At 38.3% G+C, this 27,030-nt stretch overlaps 1 protein-coding gene across 1 annotated transcript in view; it reads right to left on the bottom strand.

Moving 5' to 3' along the window:
* LOC121869528 (repressor of RNA polymerase III transcription MAF1 homolog) overlaps positions 1-27,030 on the bottom strand; it is a 76,349-nt gene that overhangs the window by 18,649 nt on the left and 30,670 nt on the right. The window contains exon 2 of the mRNA XM_042370891.1: positions 17,831-17,974. Coding sequence (XP_042226825.1) covers positions 17,831-17,974 — 144 coding nt within the window. The remainder of the gene's footprint in view (positions 1-17,830; positions 17,975-27,030) is intronic.

A 27,030-nucleotide genomic window follows, 5' to 3' on the forward strand; every position in this document is an offset into this window, starting at 1 on the left:
AGTTAACGAGATTTCGGTTAACGAGTTACCTTCCTTAAGATTCTTAATTTCGGTTAACGAGCAATCCCTCGATTAACGAGTTTCTTACGAGCCGACCTCCACATGTTTTAGCTTGCATTTGGCGGTCCACCAGCTGTAGTATTAGTCCGCCAATACAGTAATCGGTTCTAGGGCTTAAATTCCTTACCCCTTTTACTAAATATCAAGAAGTTTATACTATTCAATAATTTTAAAAGTTTAATATTAAATTTTTTAGTCATTTTAACAATTATTGAACATAATTGAAGGTAGGGTCACTAGTTTGTGGCACGCCATCCAGCCTGCCAACACAGCATACAGGCATCAGTCTTTGTGTCTTTTCAGTGGAGGTAACATCTAGCTTGAGACTCTCTTCAAAGAAATGCTTTTTTTGTGTTTGCAAGCAAATTATTGGTAATTTTGAAATTTATTTTACATACCTGTATTGATAATATATAATACAGTGCAGTGTTGATTTAAAGAAAATATTCTTGAATTACACCAAGAGAACTAAAATTTTATGGGTGAAATGGCGCCATGGGGTGACTTCTCTTCCACCCCAATGCCTTCTCTTCTCCCTTCTCCTCCACCCCCATTCTAATTCCCATCATCATCATCATCATCACACACCTCAAAGTAAGTGTACTTTTCTACCTTTTTTGTTGAATTTAGGCAATTTTTGGTGAGCTGGAACCAATTACCCAAAAACCCATTGAAACAATGGTTTCGGTTAACGAGCAACCTGCTGGAATGGATTGTGCTCGTTAACCGAGGGACCACTGTATATTACACAGTACTGTGAGATGGAGTGGGTGAGCGACCAGCTATGGGGGGGTGGGGGGAGCAATGGGTGGGCACCCCGGCAACCACAGCCTGCCGGCCTTACCAACGCCTCTGACCCACCCCGCCTCCCATCCTGCCCGCTGCGCCCTGCCCCATGCCACATGCCTCTTTACCCTGCCACCCACACCCTGTCCTCCCCCGCCCGTCTGACAGTGACGAGACTTGCATTGACCTTGATGGTGATAAAAGTGAGCCTGATCCAACGAATGCTAGTGAAAGTCTTATAATGAAACTGAACTGTTGCCGGCATCCATAATCAATGATTTAGTTGATGAAGAATCTGTGTGGCAATTTTTAGAGAGTGCAGAGAAAGACTTTGATCAGTACACGATTGATTATGACAAGGCTATTAAAGTTATACGCACTCCTCATGATTTAAGTAAGTTCAAGTTGCTACAATCTTCAGGGATAATAAAACGAAGGAACTAAACAAAGTAAGATTGTTAAACTATTGTCATAATACTGGTTTTACCAATGATTATGCAAACTTTCTCCGCCTTTGTATGCGTATGTTAATTACGTTGGGGGAAGAGAGAGAGGTTAATGGTGGGGGGGGGGGATGAGTAGTGGTATTTCCTTATTATTACACACTATTATACTTAACAATATTATAAATCTTTGGCTAATAATAGGGACGGAAAGATAAATACTGATAGGCAAATAACCTTTTATTATTATTGTTTAATTTTGGGGGGGTTATGGGGAAGGGGGGTGTAAGACGAGTGCGTTTTTTGGTGATTATTAACTTGTTTTACAGTATTAGCCCACAATAATAATAGAATTTTGCAGAAAATTGCAATTATTGTTGGTTTGAAGCTCAAACAACTGTACATCACGGGTAGTTATTCTCATTCAACTCACGCTAAAATAATAACTATTCACAGTACCAACTTTCAGTTTTCACAGTTCGCTAGGAGAGGGATTGAGCTGCACGATAAAAAAAAGAACCTTCTAGCTTATAAAACAAAAAAGTTACGATTGTTTGAACTTCAAAAACTTTAAACGTTTTTTTCTCAGCTTTTTTTAATTTGGCGATTCACCCCCTTCTGATGCGGAGCACCTCAAATGTTATGTAACAATGTTGAAGGGATACAAATTCGCTCATTTATACTTACACTTATCACATTCTCCCTCAAAAATACTTTAGGTTTCATGTTTATTCAAAACATCTTCAGGTCACGAGACCCACTAATCCTCCAGCCAAGAAAGGGTGACCTGACATTCCATCAGGTCAGTAATATGAGATCAATAATCCCCCACCCTACCTCAACCTGACATTGCATCGCAACAGTTAAGGTGAATGAGGTCCACACACTTTTATGTGGTAGTGTTGACACTGCTGCGACCATGAAGATGTGGACGAGTGGCTGCAGGTGGATGCCAAAGGGCCTGTTACCCTCACCCATGAGGAAATTGCTGCTGGTGTCATCAGCGAAGGACAGGAGGAAGCAGAGGATGGCACAGAGGAAGAAGTGGAGGAAGTTCCCACCAACAGTCTCAGCGAGGCCAGGAAATACCTAGACGGCCTCCTAAATATTACGGCCAACACTGACACCCTCCGCCTCTTCCCCTTTTACCAGAACCTTCACGATATGTAAACAGTCGTCACTGACGAACTCCAGATGAAGCAGCGTAAGAATGACCACTACTTTTCTAGGGCCCCCCAGGTGTCCCAGTGCTGCTTCCTCTACCAGCTGTCTCCCTTGTACCAGTGGTGGCGGTATTTCTGGCCCCAGCCCATGGCCCTCAATGTCAGAGATAGCAGACCTACCATTAAGTCCATCACCACCACCTACGTCATCAACACCACCAGATGATTCATCATCACCACGAACCAGCACTTCGTCGGCAGTGGAAATCATTGGTGTCATTCCTGACTTGCCTATGTCGTCCATGGAGGGAGAGGTGAGTGACGGTTAACACCACCCACCTGCCTGCATCACAAGCTCAAAGTGACAGCATCTGCTGGTGAGTACTGTATCCTATACAAAATGTATTATTTGACAATTTCCTACTTTTGTGATGAGGTGAGGGGTGTGGAGGCAGGTAGTGAGGTGAGGGGAGTGAGGAATGAGGAGGCAGGTAGTGAGGTGACGAGTTGAGGGGTGAGGGGGCAGGTAGTGAGGGGACGCAGTGAGGAGGCGAGGGGTGAGGTGATGAGATGGGGCAGGTAGTCAGGGGACGAGGTAGTCAGGGGACGAGGTGAAGGATGAGGAGGCAGGTAGTGAGGTGACGAGTCAAGGGGTGAGGAGGTGAAGCAGTAGGTGAGGTGACATGATAAAGACACTTAAACAGCACACACATTAATTGCATTGTCTTATAATATTTCGATTTATAATTTATAATCTAAAATTAATTGATACATGGCTACTTTTGTACTGAAAATCAACGTATCCTGCGGTAAAGCATCAACCCTCTTGAGCAGTGAACAACGGCGCGTGAGATGGCGAGTGCTGGCAACTTTACTGTACTATATTGGGAAGAGCGGTCGGTGGAAACATCAGCTGTTGTAAACAAGAGACTGATAATATACTACGGCACAATAGCTCATCTGAGACTAAGTGTAGGATTTTGGAGGGTAAATTATTTATTTTTTGATAATGTTTTATTAACCAGGCACCAAATGAACCTAAATAATGTGGTAATTATGTTGACAGCATGGGCCGGGAGGTGAGTTGTCCATTGTCCACCCGCCACCTCTCCCAGACTATGCACCAAAATGTAGTTTTATACAGTATCTTAATACAGTATAATTCATATTCTATTCCTAAAATTCATTAGTCGGTAATTTATGAGGAAACCGCTACCACCAGTTGTTCAATTTCGTTCATTTTACCACAGATGTTTATTATACAAATTACATCTGCTCTTCAACTTACGACGGGGTTAGGGACCCAAATCCAGGTCATAAGTCGAAAATGCTTAAATAATACAGTACTGTACATAGAAAATCTAAAATGGGTGTTTCTTTTTCTTCTCAGCACCACAAAACTCTCACTTTTAAGCTTGCCAGTCATTTTAAGGTGAATTACAAACAAAAATTTTGTCAGTACACAGTGCAATCACTAAAGTCGGGACTCAAAAAAACGTAATATGACAAAATTTTGGGAAGACTGAGGCTGTCGTATGTCCGGGTGGTCGTAAGTCGAGTAGGTCGCAAGTCGAGGATAAGCTGTATATACAGGAAAGCCTCCGATAACGACAGTTCTACTAACAACGATTCATATTTAAGACCCTGGATAATTTAGGACCCAATTCAATTTACGCCATTATTTTCTTCGTATTTACGACAAAAAAATAAAAAATTAAATAAAAAATAAATTTTCATATAATAAATAAATCCCAATATGTATTATATACTGTAAAAAGAAAAAAAACCCTTGTGCACAATTATTAGATGTTTTAATTGCCTGTATGTTGGCCTAGCGAGGTATTGCTAGGCATTAACATACCTAGGTATAAAGCTAGACGTCGCATTCTGGATTGAACAAAAAAAAAAAAAAAAAAGTCTTGCGCACGGAGGCTGCTGGGCTTGTGAATGGTGACGCCAGCATCACTAGTATAAACAGTCGCAGCTTGGCGGGCCTTTTGTTTTCACGCATCTGATCAAGAAAGAGAGAAAAACTTTCTAAGGTTTCTTACGTAATTTTTGCGTCCCTATTCAACATGAGCAAGACAGCAAGTGATGGTAGTACTGGTTCAAAATCTAAAACAAAGTGTATAAGCTTAGCCGAGAAACTAGATGTGTTAAAACGATTTGAAAAAGGTGAAAAGTATGTGGATATTATATGGAGCAAGCAATGAACATATTTTCTGAAGTGGATCCATTGACAGAGCAAAGCATTAAAATTAACAGGGACGTGAAAAATGCAAATGAACCTCTACATCAAGAGGTATAATGCGATAAGAACGCAGCTGTGCAAGGTTCTTTCAACAGCTTTATTATTCAAAAGCCTAAACCATCAACTTCAGCTACACCATCAAATTCAGCATCATAAGTAACTTCATCGACAACTTCAGGTTCAGCAACAGTTTCAGCAAACAGCTTTATGGAAAGATACAGCTTCAGCCAGAGTTGAACCTGATGACTTTGAGTTAAAAATCACACAACATCATTGGTTGTCCTTATGTTTTAGACTTGACCACCATTGGTGAGTAGAATTTTTGTTTTACATTCATAAGTATTATTTAAAACATTATGAACAGCAAATAAGTGTTGCTTTCATATTCTTATGTACAGAAATGACGATATGTTTTCACATATACACAATTACATACGTTGGCGTCCCTGATCCATCTCTCCTTATTTCTTTACCTTTAGTGGTTAGCTACTTCTATTGTTCCATTATTAACATTAAATAACATTACCTAAAACATATACTGTACAGTATACAGTATTATTTCTTTTTTTACATTAATTTTACTACAGCTACAACCAGGGTCTTATTTTCTTCATTTTCTTATGTAGAACCACCGTCCCGGACTCCCGGGTGTAAAAGTGCATTCAGAAACATTATTTAAGGAATATAGTTTGCATTTTTCATTAATTGTATTGTTTTTTGGGGGAAAAAAGAGGGTAAAAAGCCACACAAAAGATATGAAAAGGTCCCACTTGGGAACGCATCTCATTATTATTGCTTTATTTTACTGGTAATTAATGATTCACGATACGATTCACCTTGCACTGCAATATTGGATGACACATTACAGTTGTATTAGAGGCTTTACTGTATAATACAGTTGTACCCCGCTTAACACGGTTTCACTTAACGCGATTTCTCATATACAGTGGCCCCTCCATTAACGAACTCAATCCGTTCCAGAAGGTCGTTCGTTAACCGAAAAGTTCGTTAACCGAAACCATTGTTTCAATGGATTTTTGGGTAATTGGTTCCAGCTCACCGAAAATTTCCTAAATTCAACAAAAATGGTAGAAAAGTTCACTTAATTTGAGGTGTGTATGTAGAAGGCTCCTGGATGATGATGATGATGGAAATTAGAATGGGGGTGGAGGAGAAGGAAGAAGAAAAGGCATTGGGGTGGAAGAGAAGTTACCCCATGACACCATTTCATCCATAAAATTTTAGTTCTCTTGGTGTATTTCAAGATTATTTTCTTTATATCAACACGGCACTGCATTATATATTGTCAATATGTAAAATATATTTCAAAATGACCAATAATTTGCTTGGAAACACAGAAAAAAAGCATTGAGTTGAAGAGAGTCTCAAGCAAGATGTTACCTCCAGTGAAAACAGAGAGAGACTAACTCCTGTTTGCTGTGTTAAGAGGCTGGATGCCGCGCATTAAACTTGTCACTTTACCTTCAATTATGTTCAATAATCGTTAAAATGACTAAAAAATTGAATATTAAACTTTTAAAATTATTGAATAGTATAACTTCTTGATATTTACTAAAATAGTAAGGAATTTAAGCCCTAGAACCGATTAATGTATTGGCGGACTGATACTAAAGCTGGTTGCCCGGTCAGTGCAAGCGAAAACATGTTGAGGTCGGTTCGTGAGAACTTCGTTAACCGAATTTTTTTCGTTAACCGAATTGAAGATCCTTATGGAAGGCAGTTCGTTAATCGAAATTACGTTAACCGAGGTGTTCGTTAAACGAGGGGTCACTGTACGCGGTGCCTCGAGCCAGAACCGAACTTTCACTTAACGCGGTTCATCTACTCATATACTACTCATATACGCGGTGAAGTATAATATATTTCTTTTTTTATTTAGCTCATAAAATTCATACAAATTACCCGGCCAGAATATAATTTACATTGCTGGAATTCTTACAATATGATGATCATTTTGAATATAAACATCATGGATTTTGCATTAGACATACAAATTTTAGATCTAATGTAATAATTTGGTTTACACAAAGCAAGTATTTTATCTTTTGTGCAAAATATATGAAGTTTACATTCAAAATATTCCCTGACCTGCAAGGAATCCAGAAATGTCAATTATATTATCCTAACTTTAGTCTGAGGTATTATTTATTACTAAACGTTAAAATCTAGTGTTTCACCCAATCATTTCTCAGAGAGGTAGGGGCCAGTGAGCTGGGAAGAGGGGGGGGGGATTTGAGTCTATTATTTGAATGGACATTAACCTGGCGACTGTATTTCTCTTAAATATTAATTGTGTGAGCATACCATCATAAAATTTAGATGTTATTTTTACTACAACATAGGTATTGTGTCGGAAAAAGTGGAGTTTGGGGGTCGGGCCAGTCTCTATTGGAATTAATCCCATATGTTCTGTTGTTCCATTTACGCGGATTTCACTTTCTGCGGTACCCTGTGGGTTCAATTGACCTCGTAAATCGGGGTACTACTGTATATATATAATAATAATAATAATAAATAGCAGTCAATAAACCAAATTTAAATTTCAAATGTTGCAAAACTTTCTCTGGCAGGTGCATACCAAAGTAGAGTAATATAACTAGTGATAAATATTAAAAACTTGACTATCTTGAAAATTTAGAAACAATCTGGGATGCTTCATATATCCTGTATACCTGTGGTGTAATGGTCAGCATGCTCGCCTCGCATGTGAGCGGACCCGGGTTTGATCCTCGGGCAAGGTGAAACCATGGGCAAGTTTCTTTATGCCATTTGCCTCTGTCTACCCAGCAGTAATTGGGAACCTGGGTGTTAATCGATTTGCGGATTTTTATTTCAGGGTAATGGTTAGCCAGTGCAGTTTGCGAGTTGTCCGGTCTTCTCGGACTATTCCTTGACACCGGGTCATGCAACTCGTTAACTCAAGGAGTGGTTGTTGTGTTGGCAATAGTTTCTACACCTTTAGCAAATTCATGCCTAGGTGGCCCTTGGGCCGACCATCCTTGTTTCACGAGGGCAGCCATTATTATTATTACAGGGTATTATTATTATTATATACAGTTGAGTCTGGATTTACACAGTTTTGGTTTACGCGTTTTGTCATTTACGCGGTGCCTTGCCAGAATTGAAATGCTTGATTTACGCAGCAAATTTGGTCATTTACGCAGGAAGCGGTGCGGGCAGGGTGCGCACAAGGTCGCCCAGTCATCAAAACATTACCGAGTTCTTCACCTGCAACCCACCACAGCCGGCCTAAGTCAGTGATAGTGAGGATATGGACTTATATGGACTTTGAGGGGTATGACAAAGAGGCCCTGCAAGCCTTTGTGGTGGATAGTGATACAAGTGATACAGGTGAGGGCCAATAATCTGCCCTCTGCCTCGGAACCAACCCCCCCATCCCCGTGTGCCCAGCCATCTTTTCTACAAATGTAAGTGTTAAAAAAACTAATATTATTGACGTTTCTCCTAATTATTAATTGTGTGTGCATACCATCATAAAATTAAGATGTTATTTTGACTACAAGGTATGTATTGTGTTGGAAAAAGTGGAGTTTGGGGATTGGCCCAGTCTCTATTTCAATTAATCCCACATGTTCTGTTATTTCATTTACACGTTTCTCGTTTTACGCGGTACTCCGCAGGTTCAATTGACCACGTAAATGAAGACCCAACTGTACCTGAAAATGTGACATGAATGGAGGCACAGTACAGTCATTTCCACTACAATGCGTGTTTTGTCAACTCAAATTAGTTATACAGTAACGATATTGATGAATAGGGGAAGGCTGTTTGTAAAACGCGAACTTTTGCATATGAATGTTGGTTATAACGCGATTCCCAACATTTTAAGTGTCGCGTGGCGCGGGGTTATGCAATGTTTACAGTTCACGTTTGACATCACATGTTCAATTGATTCATGTGTTTTGTCTGTGAAATGTTTTTTGAGAGGTATTCTATAAATTTTGTTTTTGTTTTTTTTACAAATTTAGCCATTACCCATAATTAAGTAAAAAGAATGTTTCGCAGTGTGGACTAATAACGGTTTACAACAGCGCTCACCTGCTTACATCACATGATCAGTTGAATCGCGTGGGTTCTATTGAATTCTCTTTGAAGTGTCCTCCGTGATTTTTGACGTTTTCTCCAATTTTGTTATTAGCCATGAGTATGGAAAGACAAAGTAAGAAGAATGTTTCCAAGAAGCGTTCTGGTGATCGAATTGCCGGTGATGAACATAAAAGAAACGCTAAAACACTTAAGAAAAAAGCTCGACGTTATTAAGCGTTTTGAAGGTAATGAAAGAATGTGATATTGTTTGTGCAACGGGAATAAAGGAGTCTACATTACGCATCATTAGAGACAAGGCAGAAAAGAATAAAGCAAGCTGTACTGCTGGGACAAGCTTGAGTGCTAGCAAATCTGTGAGATCACGGCCAAAGGAACTTGAGGAAATGGAACGGCTTCTAAGTTTATGGATAGATCAAACGAAAAAATGATCTGGGACCAGCTTCCTCACCATTAAAGAGAAAGCCTTATCAATTTATGAGGACCTAAAGAAAAAGGCTGAAAACCCTGCTGATGTGCTTGCCTGTACTGCTAGTAGTGGATGGTTTTCTGGTTTTAAGAACTATGCTTTTCATAATGTAAAGTTATGTGGCAAAGCAGACAGTGCCGATGAAGGAGTTGCGATGACATTTCCTCCCATAGTGAAGAAATTGATCGAGGAAGAAGGCTACACCTTAGACCAAATTTTTAATTTGGATGAAACCGGATTATACTGGAAGCGAATACCATCAAGAACTTACATTTCTAAGAATGAAGCACATGCTCCAGGCTTTAAAGCTGCAAAGGATCGTATGACAGTGCTGCTGGGTGGCAATGCTAATGGAGACTTAAAACTTAGGCCTGTGGTGGTGTATCACTCTGCCAACCCGTGAGCTTAAAAGGGTTACTTAAAGTCTACTCTAGGTGTTTACTTTAGGTCAAGCAAAAAAGGTTGGATGAGGGAGCAAATTTTTTCCGACCTTCTTGTGGATGTTTTTGAAAATATTTTTAAAAGTTATTGCAAGAAGAATATAGATTTCAAGATTCTCCTCATTTTAGATAATGCACCAAGCTGCCCTCCCACCATTAAGGATCTTTCTGACAATATCAAAGAGCTCTTTCTCCCTCCAAATACAACATCTTTCCTTCAACCAATGGACCAAGGTATAATAGCAGCTTTCAAAGCCTGTTATTGAAGACGCACATTTAAGAAGCTGATTGCAGATACTGAGGAGGGGGGATGATAAGGCCAGTGTTCTTTAATTTTGGAAGAGTTTTAATATCAAGAATGCAATTGACATCAGTGTGGAGGCCTGGGGTGATGTCAGTAAGGATTGCTTGCATGAAGTTTGGCAGAGGCTTCTCCCAGATTTCATTCATGATTTTAAAGACTTTGATGCATCAAAGGAGCTACCCCAAACACTATCTGAAGTGATCCTCACAATTCCTGCCAATGGAGGTGTGTGGTAAAACACCAACAACCTTCTATCACTGGACTAGGAGATCGAAGGCCAGCTTTAATCCTGGTTAAATGGGTGAAGAGCTGTTATGTAACACTAACCCACGGGAAAGTGTAGCTAGTTGTTAGGCCATATCAAGCCTCTCATCAGGGCAGGCACTGACAAGGGGTACTCTAATGGAGGTATACTCATGGGTCACTCGCCAACAATTCGTGAGCTATATACTGTACCTGTATGTAACAACAAAAAGTGTAATGTACTTTGTGACAAATAATGCTACACAGCTTTAATCTACTACCGACATCCTCAATCTGAACCTAACTAACAAGAGGACATCAAGAACCCATAAATTTGTGGCAACAGTTTTCAGTGGCATAGCCATAGGGGGACCATAGAGAGGGGCCACATGCCCCCTGCTCAGGAGGGGCTGTGGCCCCACTCAATATTTCTATAAGTTATATATAAAAAAAAAAAGAGACTAAGATTCATCATATAAGAGATTCACAAGCTACCTTAATAACTGTGACTGCTGCTGACTGATTGATGGCCAAGATGTAGAGGTAAATTTGTTCCTTTGTTGTGTAGCTTTGTTTTACAGTGGTCCCTCGGTTAATAAACGGTTCGATTAACAAAATTTTGGTTAACGCATTAGCTCCCATAAGGATTTTCAGTTCGATTAACGAACAAAACTTCGATTAACGAAATCGTTACGACAAACACGTTTTGTTGTGCGCATCAGCCGATTCGCTAGTCCGCCAATACAGTAATTGGTTCCATGTTTACATCGTTTCCAGTGGAGTAAATATCAAGAAAGTTGGTCTCTTGAATATTTCTGCATTTTTTATATTAATATTATTGGTCATTCTGAAATTTAGTTAACATATTGATAATATAGACAATACAGGGAACTGTTTTTGTGCGCCCATCAGCTGATTGAATCACCCAACAACGCTTCTCAGTTTAACTTTGTTTACAGTGGAGTGAACATCGATTTTGTTGGTCTCTTGAATATTTTTTTGCATTTTTACATTAAAATTGGTCTTTCTGAAATTTAGTTAACTTATTGATTATATACAGTGCAGAAATTATTATGAAACATGAAGAAGGCATTAGAACCAATGCACTGGCATGTCATCATCGACTACCTCTACAATCAGCTGTTTGCTATGTAAACAAAGCTGCAGGGAATACGACATACACACGTCAAAGTAAGTTAAAATACAGTATTCTATTGTTTTCTATTTATTATTGTACAGTATACAGTACTGTACAGTACAGTACTGTATTTAGTTTATATTTAATGTTTTGTTAATTCTATTACTGGTATACAGTACTTTATGTGTATACCTTTTCTTTGAGTTGGAACCAATTATCCAATATCCCATTGAAATAATAGATTCGGTTAACGAACGACTCTGTGGAACGAATTGTGTCATTAACCGAGGGACCACTATACTAGAATACAGAGCTTTATGTTTTTATTTTATGATGGGGTGTTTTTTATCACCTAGAATGGCTATTTTCCCCACTTACAGCAAGTACAACAAATGCAGCTAACTTCATATTTCTTATTAACTCAACTCTAGAGTCTACTGTCCCTGTTACTCATTGTTTCTTGTTCATGTCAATATAGAGCAGTGACAACACACTATTCTATTCTGTAATGTTACAAAGAACTTACTACTGAAGAGCAGTCACCACCCGATAGGTGGACACTGGTGTCTTAGTGGTGCAAGATGCTTTATCTTTGACAATTTGGCTTTAATGAATGTCTAAGGCTGGGTCCACAGAAGGGTAAATAGACTGGTTCCAGGTCAAATTAAATCTAGTTTACCCACAGCTAGAAATGTTTTAAAGAACTTTGGAGAACAAAATAGTACAGTAAATAGATTGATTAAGAGAAGATATAGAAGTACAGTACTGCATATAAATTAAAAACAATCACCTCATAATTGATACTTTCCAACACCTTTTTTTGTGTGTGAAAAAGTGTGCTGTATTAGACTGAGTAGTTAATATACTGCATACTGAAGCTTACTTGCTTTGAAGGAAATCATATTCAAGCATATAAAATAGAAGGCAATTAACTCCTCATATTCGATCATTGACAACATCTTGCTTTGAGTGCGTTTAGTTTGTTGTTTGAAAGGTTTTAATTTAGCACAAACATTATTCTGTGTTAGCAACTTGACATCCAGAAGAGCATAGAAAGCAACCAGACGAGTTTGATACTTCCACAACAGTGATGACAGTCCTACAGTGTCCCAAGAGTGAGCCATGGCTTGATGAGGGTACTTCAGACTCAGACATCACAGATAGTGATGATTTCGTGTCAGTGCATAATGTCAGCAGTAAGCCGAGTCTGAAGCCACCTGGTCCTAGCTACTGATATTAGTGCTAGGCAAACATATGACCTTAAACAATCAAAGTTATCTGCTTTTCCACCCACAGTCTTTAGTAATAAATGTCAGTCCTTCTCCTCTAGGTGGTATGAGATACTGCATATCACTGGCTTGAATAACCAGTGAGCCAGGATGCTGCATACTGTTGACCTTACCAGGGAAAACTATACCAGAAAGTGTTCAGAAAATCTGGGTATAGGTAACATAAAAAGATGGAGATTTTCTCAGTATGAGAGAAGTGACTATCACAATACTATACTGTATAATGTGCCTGGAAAGATTTCAAGACTCATGTTGAAGCAGAAAAAAGCATTGACATTGCTCTTGTATCTGCAATGAGAAGCAAGTATAAATAAACAGGCACTATGTTAAACAAGTTAGAAAAGTGTTGTGCTTGACCACAAGGCAGAAAATAGCCTGAAGGGGTCATAGGGAAGGCAGTGAGAGTACCAATAGAGGCAACTTTCTTGAGATCATGGATTCGTTAAGTGAAAATGATGACATTGTCAATGACCGGTTGAATGACATATATCAAATTAAGTATACAAGTCCTGAAATCCAAAATTAAATGCTTCCAGTGTAGACTAATCAGTTATGACTAATGAAAGTAAGGATATCAGTGGGAAGGGAAAATTGTCATGAATCTGTATAAAAATGCATTCCCAGATCTTTGCAAGTTGATAAACTTTGCTCTTGTTTTACCGCCAATGTCAGGATCATGTGAGAGGAGTTTTTCATCAATGCATCTTATCAAAAGTCATTTTTTGATTTTGCTCATCTGCAGGAGTTAAAAGCAAGTTATTTGAAAGACAAAATAATTCATGTATTAAATTCGTGCAATATACAGTAGAACCAAAAAACCGTGTAGGACAAACTTATAATGGACATTCTGTAATGAGTGATGTGAACCAAGGTGTGCAAGTAGCAAGTATTATTTCTAGAGTGTGCTCCAAAGGCAGTTTATATCCAGTGCTACAGTCACAGACTCAATCTGGTCATTGTTGACTGTGTTAAGTCAGTTAAAGTAGCAGACAAACTTCTTAGCCTCCTTGAGACTATATACAGTATATGTATTCATGTCAACACATGTTCTTCATAAAATTTACTTGATGAAGCAATATATATATATATATATATATATATATATATATATATATATATATATATATATATACCTATATATATATATATATATATATATATATATATATATATATATATATATATATACATATATATATACATATATATATATATACATATATATATATACATATATATATATATATATATACACACATACTGCTGCTCTGCAAGTAAAATCACTGTGCGTGATCTGGTGCTGTGTACAGGAAGAGAAAACCTTGAGGTTCCCAAGCTACGTGCAATTCACATCTTCAGGGGTGGTACAGTCTGTACTTTCACCTGAACTGACCAGAAAAATACAGACTCCCAAAAAAAAAAAAAAAAAAAAAAAAAAAAAAAAAAAAAAAAAAAAAAAAAAAAAAAAAAAAAAAAAAAAAAAAAATTCGACACTCGGTGGTCATGGCAATACCTGTCATGCTCAGTATTACCCAACACTCTGTCTGCAGTTATGGGAGCATTGAAAGTCACAGTAGAGAATCACACAGGAAAATGAGCTCATGATGCCGGTAGCCTGCTGAAGAATATTGACCATGGCATGATTATATGCCTTGTGATGTTTACAGCTAACTTGCACAAGACAAAGCTACTGTCTGATATGCTTCAAATGCCACCACTGGATCTGTCTGCTGCAGCTTACATGGTGCAAACCATACAAGAAGACTCGATTAGCAGGTGAAGTGAGGAAGCCTGGCATGAAATGTGGCTAAAAGCTGAAGACCTCAAGAGAGAAAATTGGCATTGAACCCGAGATTCCAGCATCAAGAACAATCAGACCATCAAGACAGCTAAGTGATGGGATCTACTGGCCAACGAGACAGTGGGGGAGAACAATGTCTATGAAGCACAAATAATGTGTCAACTTGTACTACCAGGTATTGGGCAAGTTGCTGTCTGTATTAGAATCTAACATCGAAGTTTCTCAAAGTTATGTCTGTACTGTATCCGTGTAGTTCCAGATTTCTTGAAATGGACATACTCAAACCCATGGCTGAGCAATACTCTATTGATCTTACATATCTGGATGTACAGTAGAACTGAGACAGGCAAAAAGACTAACACAGTACCATGCAAAGAAAAACTGATGAATATGGATCTGTGGAAAGTTGGGTGGATCTTGCATCCTCTATGAATCTGTATAAAGATGCATTCCCAGATCTTTGCAAGTTGATAAACATTGCTCTTGTTTTGCCCCCAATGTCAGGATCATGTGAGAGGAGTTTTTCATCAATGCATCTTATCAAGAGTCATTTAAGAAGCAAAATGTCTGATTGTAAACCATCACAATTTGTGTGACTGGAAGTCACCCTGGAAGGGCAAAATAAATTGATATAGCACATTTTGTCTCTGCACCAAAACATAACAATAGGAAAATACAATTTTTTTTTTAGTATTCACAAGTCTTAGTTACTGAAAGGCATACAATCCATGTAATTCTGGTAAACAAATATATAAGTGAATGTGTGATTCTTCAATCTGATACTGTATTAATCAAATCATCACATGTAAACTTTTGAATCTGCATGTATACCTGTGGCCACCTAAATATACAGCTTGAAATTTTTTGTTAACTGAGGTTATAATTACTTGGAGTGCATCATTACAGTATATGTTTTATTACACTTATGAAAGCACACAAAACAAGAATGAGTATACTTTACTTAAAAATGTGAATTTTTTTTTTGAAAATAATTCGTTTTTCGTTGAATTGGGTTATTTATTTGTTGTTACTGTATATCATTTGGTTAAAACTGCACTTTCATAATTAAAAATAACACAGTACAGTTTGTAGATCTATAGCTGGTTTTGATATATATATATATATATATATATATATATATATATATATATATATATATATATATATATATATATATATATATATATATATATATATATATATATATATATATATATATATGTGCAAATAAATCACAGTAGGTGCACGTGATCCAAGTATATGCTGATAATCACAAGGAAACAACAAAACACGAAGTTCCCAAGCGCTTTCGTGTAATTCACATCTTCAGGGGTGAGTACAGACTAAGGAGTATTACTTGACAAGGCTAATATATGCAGTAGAGGAGAGTGAGAGCAAGTCCCTAGGGGACAGCAGGTGTCCACAATGTTCTTGTCATAAGGCAATGACCCTTACTAATCTTCTTAATCAAAAAATTGACCATGCCATCTCTAAGCACAGCAGTTGTCCGTAGTCAGGTCATAGGGTAAGATGACCCAACCTTCTCACCTGGTTACAAATCTTCTTAATCACAAAATTATCCATTTTGTACATACCATTACGCAAATTCAAGTTGACAGATTCGGTATGTTTAATGAGACTGGATTCTATAAAGTTCCCACTGACAATTGAATTACAAGGTAATATTGAGGAGGCATTATCCCAGCCAATGCAATGCTTATTATCTCTCATATGAATGAACAGAGCATTGGATTCCTGGCCTGTCCTAATGCAATATTTATGCTGTTTAAGTCTAGTTATAAGATCTTTACCCGCCTGGCCTAAGTAGAACATATTACATTCCTTGCAAGGAACCTTGTAAATGCAGCCGCCTGCATTGTTGGGGGGAGTTCTTAATTAACATTTGTTTTACAGTGCACAAGTTTTTTAAATGTCACATTAATGTTCCATGTTTTCAGTTGTATAGGAATTTGAGAGAAATTTTTGTTAAATGGTAATACTGTACTACGAGAATACATGAAAGCACTTGGGAACTTCGTGTTTTCTCGTTTCCTTATGGTTATCAGCATATATATATATATATATATATATATATATATATATATATATATATATATATATATATATATATATATATATATACTGCAGTTGTTAAGTTGTTGTGATAACTATGTATGTGTTTGGTATGTTTCCCCTTTGGTGGCCCCCTGCAAATTTGACCCTAGCTATGCCACTGACAGTTCTTCCAAGTGCAAAACTCTTAAATGACAAAATAACTTCAGATTTACATTACAGATCCTATAACACTATATGACACAAAGATTCTAAGGAAAAAATTTTAGCCGACTTTTCTTAACACATTACTGTACAGCACTGTACCGGTATTCCAAAAAACCTTTTGAAATGACCCAGCTGCATTACTGTACAGTACCATTAAGCAGTACTGTACTTGAATATTTCAAAATGAATACAGTATGTACTGTACTGTATTTCACTACTACATTGATGTACAGTATTATTTATTCACCTAATGTCATATACTACCTTTGATATCAAGTGACATTTAATTTTAAAATAAAAGGAAAATTAGTTAGTACATCTCAGAAATAACATAATACTGTACAGTAATATGAGTAAAGGAAGACTATACAGATCATGAAAATAACCTTAGATACTGAGGCAAATAAAATAATTCCTAGAATCTGACAATGAATATACAGGTAATTCACTTTAGTGCTTTTAGCCTACATATGATTATTTTTAACAAAGAATCATATGAAAAAAAATCTCATCCTTCCAAAGAATCTACCTCTAACTTGAATTATTTATGCTCCATACTACAGTACAGTATACTGAAATCATACTGATATTAGCAGTGTTGTACAGTACAGTATCTACACTCACTACATCCATCTAGAGTGTGAACTGAACTATGCAGGCCATGACCAACTCTCTACCACTACCTAGTGCATCTATATTTACTCCTCTTCCCAAACTGTAATGCATTTTACTTTTTGTAATGTATAATATTTTCATTCCTAATGTATCTCTGTACTGAGTAAAAAATGCACTTCATGAACTATCATGCCCAATAAAAGCATTTATAGATCAATGGCCTTACTCATCATTTTATCATGTATATTTGGTACCAATATGTACCACCTACTTTTAAGAAAGGTACTGTACAGAAGAGTTTATTTCATATTGGCTGCTCTAGGGCCCGATATACAGTAACTGATCTCTCTAACCCAAAGATTACAGCAACAAGTCATCTTTGGTGAATGGCAACACAATATCGAAGATGACAAAATGCAATAAAGTATACAGTACCAACCATTTCCAGTGAACAGTACATACTTAGCAAGAGATTGCGGTGATGATGCCTCAAACATAGACTGTGGCGGTGACAGGGCCTGAAGGTCATTCACTCCAGAGAAACTATGGAATCTCTTGTACAATGCCTTCTCTTGACCCACCATTTTGCACGAGTAGCTCTCTAATCTGCAAAACAATTGATATATATGAGCAGGGATATTCCATCATAAAACTTCCTAGAAAATTATGATTACAAAAACTCCCCAAGCATCCCAATCTCATGTGACTTAGGATGACTTGATGCACTGTGTATATTGTTTGTATACCTATGATGTCTTGTTCATAATATTGTTTGTGTACCGGGTATATGTGCAATGTCTGTACACCTGCAGTCTATGTACATTGTATACCTGCACTGTATATATACATTGTACACCTGTATCTATATACTGTTTGCATACCTGCAGTCTAAGTAATGGACATTGTTTTTAAACCTGCAGTCTCATATATATTTTGTATACCTGCATTGTATATGTAGTACAGTATAGTCTCGGTTTACGAGGATTTTCCTTGCTTGGTTGGTCATTTACGCGGCACCTGTCCAGACGTGCCAATTATTAGTTATGCGGTACATTCCTGAATTTACGCGGGAAGCGGAGTCAAGTCACTCTTACGTCACCGCTGAAGTCAGATGACGTTTCGGACTGTGATTGGGCCACGCATCCTTACCACCCACGCATACCCTCCACCGCAAGCTGTGATTGGTCTAATTCTGGTCTAATTCAACTCAGCGTGCCCTGCCACCAGAGGGAATAAGTCGCTGACCTTAGATCCCATTGTCCTCCGGCTCCATGTATACAGTGCTCCCTCCTGCCTGCTAATCTGCTCAACAATGGCTTCCGCTGGACCCCCACCACCCAAGAGAAACCTTGAACTACCTGGCCCAATAAATAAAAATTTAAACATGAAAATAAAAATAGACCACTTTTCTAGAGAGAGAGCGAGAGCGAGAGCGAGAGCGAGAGAGAGAGAGAGAGAGAGAGAGAGAGAGAGAGAGAGAGAGATATATATATATATATTAAAACTCCAGGATTTTCTAAGTTTCTCCATCCTCAATTTGAGTGAAGTACTATACAGTACATCGTATGTGTAGTAGCAACCGAAACGCATAAAAAAATCAAAAGGGTGCGCAAAATGAACCTTTACCTTGGAGCCTTTTGTCCGACGTTTGGCCCTGGTAAGGACATACAGACATACAGTACACACAGGACGAAATCCAGACAACTACGTATCCCCGACCACAAAATCTACTCAGTACAGACATCGGGAGTACCCCCCCCCCTACAGATTACTCTGTGTGGGTGGGTCTTTAAACTAGGAAGGGGGATGGGAGGTAGTCGTTATTGACGGAAACTGGAGGGAAAAGGGTGTATGAGGTTCTAGGAAAATGAGGATAACGAAGTGAAGTACAACACTGTACACAGCAATCCTATCATATCACTGTGCACAGTTGCCAGACGCCGTTACTGGTGGAAAGAGAAAAGTATACAGTAACATTATGTGCGCGGGATATGTGTAACAGGACACATGTAAAGACAGTAAGGCCAAATGTTCTCTATTCGCCACATAAGTTTTAGGCCCGAAGACTGAAGAACGAGCCACTGAATATATTACACTTTATATGTTGCTATTTTCAAAGTTAAAGAAAGATGACAACAACAAAATTAAATACCTTAAGTAGTAAGCTTATACTAATTATTTCCAGGTTGTTGCAAAAAATATTGGTTCAGGAACGTTTACTGTATTCTGTACTGATTCGCTAAAATTAACAATACAAAACATGGATATATTATGGATATCAAGAGACAAATATTAAGTGCATAAAAAAAATTTCGGCAACTGTTAACGGTTTTCCCACCAAATCAGAAAAAGTGGCTTGGCAGTCACAGCGCCCGGATACAGGGGTGAGGGAGTACGTTCCTGCCATCTTATACTGCACACACCTCGGTTGAATGTGTTTGTCTCTTGCAACGATATACAAATAAATAACATTATACACAAAAAGGCGTGAAAATGCACAACATAGTAATTCCACCTTCTTGCTTAATGTGGAATTGCCTCAAAAAGTCAAGTAGACCTTGAAAAAATGCCAGACAAAGTTATTGAAAATGTACATCTAAGAGTTTCTAGTAAGTAAACTAAAAAGCATTAAACTTATTTTTTTACTTATATAGGGTCCTCTTTACCATGAAGATACAAACCAATATGGCAAGTACAGATCAGGAGCTTAGTGTATTAGATAAATGACAGAAGTATCATACGGCAACACCGGTCCAAGACGTGGGCGTTGCAGGAGTCACGCGGTCGTCATCGTTTCTATTAACTTCTATGATTCAGCAACTAACAACCAAGATCTGTCATATACTCTAAAAAGGTCCGTAAACTACACAACATAACAACTATTTAAAAAAAAATCTTCCTTTTCAAACGGCCGTGGCGCTCAAGTTAAAACTTGGCAGGTTCCACGAACATTCGTACTCTACAGTATAACCTAGCCAGCTACAATGGCAAGGTTACATCCACTCACCCAGTCAGTATAGTATATGTACTGCCGAAGCAGGTGCGAAACTAATTTTTAATCATAGCTATACTGTACCACAATCTTGTAACTTTAAGATCTTGAAAAATAAATGCAGTTATAATGCCATATCATTGTAGACAGCTTTTATTTATAGGCATATCACTAACGCACTGTCAGGTCAGATCAACCAAGCCACAAGTATCCTATCTACGTAGTTATATCACGATGCGTCAGTGTTCGCCATATACTTCTAACCATATATATTTACCGTCAATTATTTTCACGCACCCTTCTACAGTTTTAGTCGGCCAAAATCAATACAATGTCAAATACACTAAATATTTTTTGTTCCGACCTTTCTAATCAAACCTAAGTTTGACCTTAAGTGTGGTCAGTTCTAAAATTTTCCTTTTTTTTATATTTGCCGTTAATATCCGTGTTGGGTGGCTACAGAACTTCTGACGCGAGTCTAACATCCATCTCATTTCTTCCCTAACTTTCTCCCACGCATACATCCTTCCTCCCCAGGTGAGACTTCACATTTACAGTAGCTTCTTGTATAGGCAGAACGGAACCAAAAAGTCAAAATAACTTTTTTTCCCTTTTCAACATTCTTTTTTACGATCAATAACTTAAAAGAGTACATTCAATTCACAGCCAGGCTCGGTTCGAGCGGGCGCCAACCACATTCTTACCTCAATTTGACCAGCACGCCCATATATACCTCGACATTCATGCACGGAACGCGGAACCAAATCATCTTGCACTGTACTTATTTTTCGTCATGGCTAGGAAGCTTCCCCAAACCTGGTTAGCTATGTCAGCCCCCGCCAGCCACCAGTGAAGACTTCCATCATAATTTGATTATTGATTCTGATCCCGTATAAGACTACGGCTTCACAAAAACACCCTGAGATCATAATATGTCCCACCATCGATCACGGCCACTCATGACGCTGGTCGAGTCTCTCTCTCTCTCTATGCAATATGGTCAGCACTGCACTCGATTGCCTTTCAATGCCTCAATTGTAAACTTGGGTACCCTATCACAGCCGAATGAACTGGGAGTCCCCGGAAGTGAACTACTAATCCTTAAGACTATGAATTGTCCACATTTCAGAAAATCTAAAAATCGTGAAAGCTGAAAGTAGTATAACACAAAACACAAGTAACAATAAGAGAAACACGAAAATCATAAAACAACAATAATAATAATTCACACAAACAGGAAAAAACACATTAACCCAATGAATATACTAAAATATCAATGTTATTAGTGAGGGAAAGCACCCTCAATACTTTTCCCAGTTTCCTTGTTATAAGGAGATACAGATAAAGGGTACTATGGCACAGACCTCGTGATGAACCTTCGACCGTATGCAAGATCATTTAGCTTGAGATCTTCCTATGCAGGGCTGTCGGAATTTCCGGATCTTGTTTACCGAACACGCCGATTGTTCAACTGCTCGCGGTGTGATTGGTTGCGAGTCCATGACGTAATATTACTATTTTCTATAATATAATGTCTGGTGAGGGGTAACGAAGATCCCAGATACAGTAATTATATTAGAGTAGTCCTCATACTCAGTGAATTTCATTGTTTCTGTCATTAGTTTTATAAATTTCTGAATAATAAACACTGCATTATACACCATTCAGAGTGTTATATGAGTTCACATTTGGAACAGACCGTTGGCTTCCTTGTCTCGACTCTCGATATCGCTTCGTGTGTGACTCAGCAGAATATAATGTAGGTAAGGTAATTAAATACATCTAAAATTTATTTATGTGTATTCTATATGGTATTTTAGCCATGAAAAAGCATATTTCCTAAAGTCGGTAATTTACCGACTGTCGGAGCAGTGACGTCACGGCTTACCGACTACGTCATCAAGTACCGGATTTGAACCAATCAGCGTGTTCGATAAACAAGAGTCGGAAATTCCGACAGCCCTGCATATGGGGATTGCCCACGTTGACTATGAACATAATATCAATTACAAATACGTTACAATGCTTCTAGTATTGTCGAAAAAAATAATCATCATACATTTATGATGAATTTCGCTGATGGAAAAAAGACGATATGGCGTTTTGACATTCATACCCTACCCCCAAAAAATTGATATTTCACGTTTGTTTACGAAAAATCAGACCGCCAAATTTGAAACCCATCTTCAGACGACACCACAGCAAATCTCATTCAAGCCTCAAGGTATGCTATCTCAGTTGTATTTCCTATAGATAAATAAGTATTGACGAGGTTTGTTCAAACAAAAATAAAACAGCAAATCGCTTATTAGAATATTTTGTATTTTCATGAATCTAGTGTTAATATAGAGGAAGGCAAGTCTTACTATAGAAATATCCCTTCAATTTTGATGTCTTTAGGCCTACTCTAATGTAACACACGCATGTGTAAACTCTCTCTCAAATAATATAGAAGATACATTTGATAATACTATTGACTTAGTATATCTTTAGTGTATTTTATTGCCCACGACTAACATTACAGTATGGGTTGTTGAACACTCAACAAGATTTCTCTTTAGTTGTCAATATTGGTGCTACTATAGTATGCGGTCTACCAAGCTGGAGTTGTCTACCGGGATGTTTACTCTATAGCATCCATGTTAGGATACGTTAGGTTAGGTTAGGTCAGATTAAGATATATATTAACTTATGTTAGGTTGGGTTAATAGACACTAGTGTAAATATCCCGGTAAACCAACTCCAGCTTGGTAGACCGCATACTAAAGTAGCACCCAATATTTTTAATGGTGATATATTAATCAAATAGTATATCCGAAATTAATTAAATGTTTCAATACTTATGAGATATTAGCCTAGGTAAGGACCGAGTCAATACTGATGCTGAAGCCTTCACTCTATATCACACTTACATGTGAACTCATTCATCACCAGTATACAAGATTTGTATTTTGTACAATACAGTAAATATGATAATTTTATTGATTTAGTATATCTTTATTTTATTTTCATTACGCACAACTAACAGTACTTGTGATCAGCTGTTCGTGTACAACTGTAAGGCATACCAACATTCCTTTTTTTCCCCCAAGTTGGCAGACATGGAGCAAGTCCCACGCAAACCATACTATTTGTGCCACCTAGCAAGCGACCTACGCCCATGTCTTAAGACAAACTTTACCGTGGATTGCTCATGGGGAGAACCCACATAAAACGATCTTGAATATGGCCGCTTCACGGTATCATGAACTCAAACAGACGCCACACGGTTCCGTCCAGACGATTCTTCACCCGTCAATTTGTCACCGATATATAAGTTTGTAGTGTCTGAATGTCGGTTACCATTACTGCGTCAGAGTCCGTTGTTATTTTTGCCTTTATCCACAAACAATTAAAATCAGTATAAACCTAACCTACCTAATTTGTCTCCAAAATAAAGAAATTATTTAAATTTAATAAATATAACACGGCTTTAAAAATAATGGAATTAAATATCGTGACTAATTGTCCGGTAACTAATTGTCCAGTGACGTAATGTCCGGTGACGAAATGTCCGTGCACCCCACCAGTCATGGATCACCTGAAGATTAATCCCGATGCTAACCAAACATAACACAACCTAACCTTACCTTGATAGTGTTAGGGTGGTTAATATTCAGGTGAAATAAGCTGGGGGACGAATCATCAAAGTGAAATTAGCTAGGGAGCGAATCTTCAAGTGAAATACGCAGGGGTATACTGTATATTCAGATGACCGTAATACATTGTAGATGAATAATTCTTTAAAAATAACAATTCATGGCTTTAGGAAAAATGAATCCGAATAGTAGTACAGAAAACCCAGTCATGGAGTGACGTCAGCAACAGCAGCGGGCGGTGGTTGTATCGATTCCCGGCAGTGTCGCCTCAGGTACTCAACTCTCCTACGGTTCCGTGGCCGATAAGGTGTGTGTGTGGGGGCGTGCCCACATACACTCACACACAATGAAAAATACAAATACACAACAACCACACGAAAAAAAAACACACAATGACTAATCCTTACGCACGCGCACACAATGACTTCACCAAACGTTCAATAACTGACACACACAAATCCACCCATAAGACAGACACATACATAGTAACAGCCATATATTAAGTTACACCCAAATAATACACAAGCAAACGAGTTGACACTAACTGGCCAGATAACGCAAGCCTTGGCACTGTTAACCTTTTGAACACAGGAGAAGACCCAGGGTAACTCAGTGCCAGGTAACCTATAACAAGGGAAACAAACACTGGAGAATATTACAAATATAAGCGTATGATAGTGAGTGTGCTCAATCGTCACCACAAACCTTATGTACGGTATATATCTTAGTTAAACGTACAAAGAGCTCGTACAGTACAACAGTACATCAACCCATGTATATTATATATTATACAATATCAACACCTGTACCTCACACATAATTATCACCTAAATACCTAGATATTACTGATCATTAACACCTGTACACCTTGGTTATCACACCTCACCAACACCTGCACGACGGATTACCTCGTACACACATCACCAAAACTAACTCTACGATAGTTAGTGATCCTTTCAAAGGAAAAAGAGTGACCCCTACCCTTTAGTGGCAACAAAGGAATGATAACCACAAACCTTACACCCCCTACCCCCTCGAGCTCACTAAAGGAGGATTTTAAAGTTGCACGTATCTTATACAAAGGAAAAAATGGCAACTCACTCGTAGAAATTAAAACGTAAGATCGATACACCGTTTTTTTCATTCATATAAAAATGCATCAAAACGAGATCACCTGAGGATTTAACACCCCAGTTTAGTTCACCTAATGATCACACACACCCAAACGCCCCCTAGGCCCCGTTGTGGGTCGATGACCTGTGCCCGGGTGGGCTATTCCCAGATGTTTAATTTGACCAAATAAATTGGGGTGTCTAATCTTCAGGTGATCCTTAATATAAACTGGCCTCTCCATCTTTTTTCATATTAACCATATCGTTGTGAACAAATAAAACACTGAAGTCACACAAGTAAGACATTGGTGACTTACTATTAACAAGTTAATTGTAATGAGCCTCAGGGAAGACGTACGGTAGTGTACCGTATTATAATCTACACAATGTTAAGTTTACGGAATGATTTGGGACGTAAAATAAACAATAAAATAATACTGTCACACGATAATGGCAGACGTGACAACTATGGATGAGGTGATGATGGACGGTTGTGCATACTCGGTGGCTTATAACCTTTATTTCGTTCTGGCGGTGACCCAACATGTACAGACTCTTCACCTACATTTTTCTACAAGGATTAACCCACCCAGACACAAGTCACCGACCCACATCGGTGCCCGGACGAGGGGGGAGGGGGGGGGTGTGAACTGCACCATAAATAAATATAAAATATTACGAGTGAGAAATGTGTTGTCAAAGTAAGAGAAACAACTGACACCCTGTAATTGTGTGTGTAACAGGCGGAAAGTCAGTCAGATCAGCAACCTGGGACTACCGGTATTGTACAGATAATCATCAATTACGTGTACACTGTCACCTGCACTTTATGAACACTTGGGTGCAACCTGTGGTGCGAGCTGGCTCACACGACGGTCAACCTACACCACTGCGTAATACCACGATACCGGTATACAGTATGTTGCGTGTTTGAACACACACACACACAAAGGTTCCTTAATGTAATGTTTAAATATAAAATAGATTTGAGTGTGGTCCATTTACCGTCCTAACAGTACACAAACGAGTATTATGTGTATATACAGTATAGGTTTAAGTTACTTACGGTAAATTTACTTACACATTTTATAAAAATGTAAGTAATGTAAGTTTTAAATGCCGTTCGAAACATTAATCGCTGTTCTTTAAATGGTATGCTTCAGGTAAAAAATGAAAACCAATTTGTTTAATAGTATTCAAATAAGAGCTAAAATAATAAACTTAATCCATCAACATACAAACTAAATATTTACAAGGAAGATAAACGTAAAAACTTTGCACCTCTTAACACATACAACAACGCCACAAAACAACTCACAACGCCTCTTTAGAAAAATGCATGAACAAACAGTTGGCAAAACAGCAAAAACGCGGTTGACGTGTGGGTGTGGGCTGCAGATCTTGTGGCACCGCCTTTAAGCTCGAGCAGTGGCACCAGGTAGGTAGGGGGTGAGGTAGGTAGGTAGGGGGGAGGGGGGAGGGGGGAGGAGGGGGAGGGGGAGGGAGGGAGGTGAAGGAGGGGGTGAAGGAGGGAGGGAGGGAGGGCTAGTGTGCTAGCAACACCCTGACCTACTTGTGTGGCCCTCCTGCCTGCCGATCTGCACACCTCCCCTCCCCTTGCTCCTGTTCATCACTCATAGATGCAGGCATACCTGTATATACACACAGATACACTTACATACACACACAGGCACACTTACATACTCAGACACACATACACCTACTGCATACACAGTAGACATACACCTATTGCATATACTGTACACACACACATACACCTACTGCATATACAGTACATAGAGGTACAACCCCATACACACACAGGTACACCTACATACATACAAAGATACACATACACACAGGTACACGCTTATATACACACATGTACACCTACACACACAAAAGTACACCTATATACAG

Source organism: Homarus americanus, unplaced genomic scaffold (assembly GCF_018991925.1).
Source record: "Homarus americanus isolate GMGI-L3 unplaced genomic scaffold, GMGI_Hamer_2.0 scaffold32583, whole genome shotgun sequence".
NCBI classification, from domain to species: Eukaryota; Metazoa; Arthropoda; class Malacostraca; order Decapoda; family Nephropidae; genus Homarus; species Homarus americanus.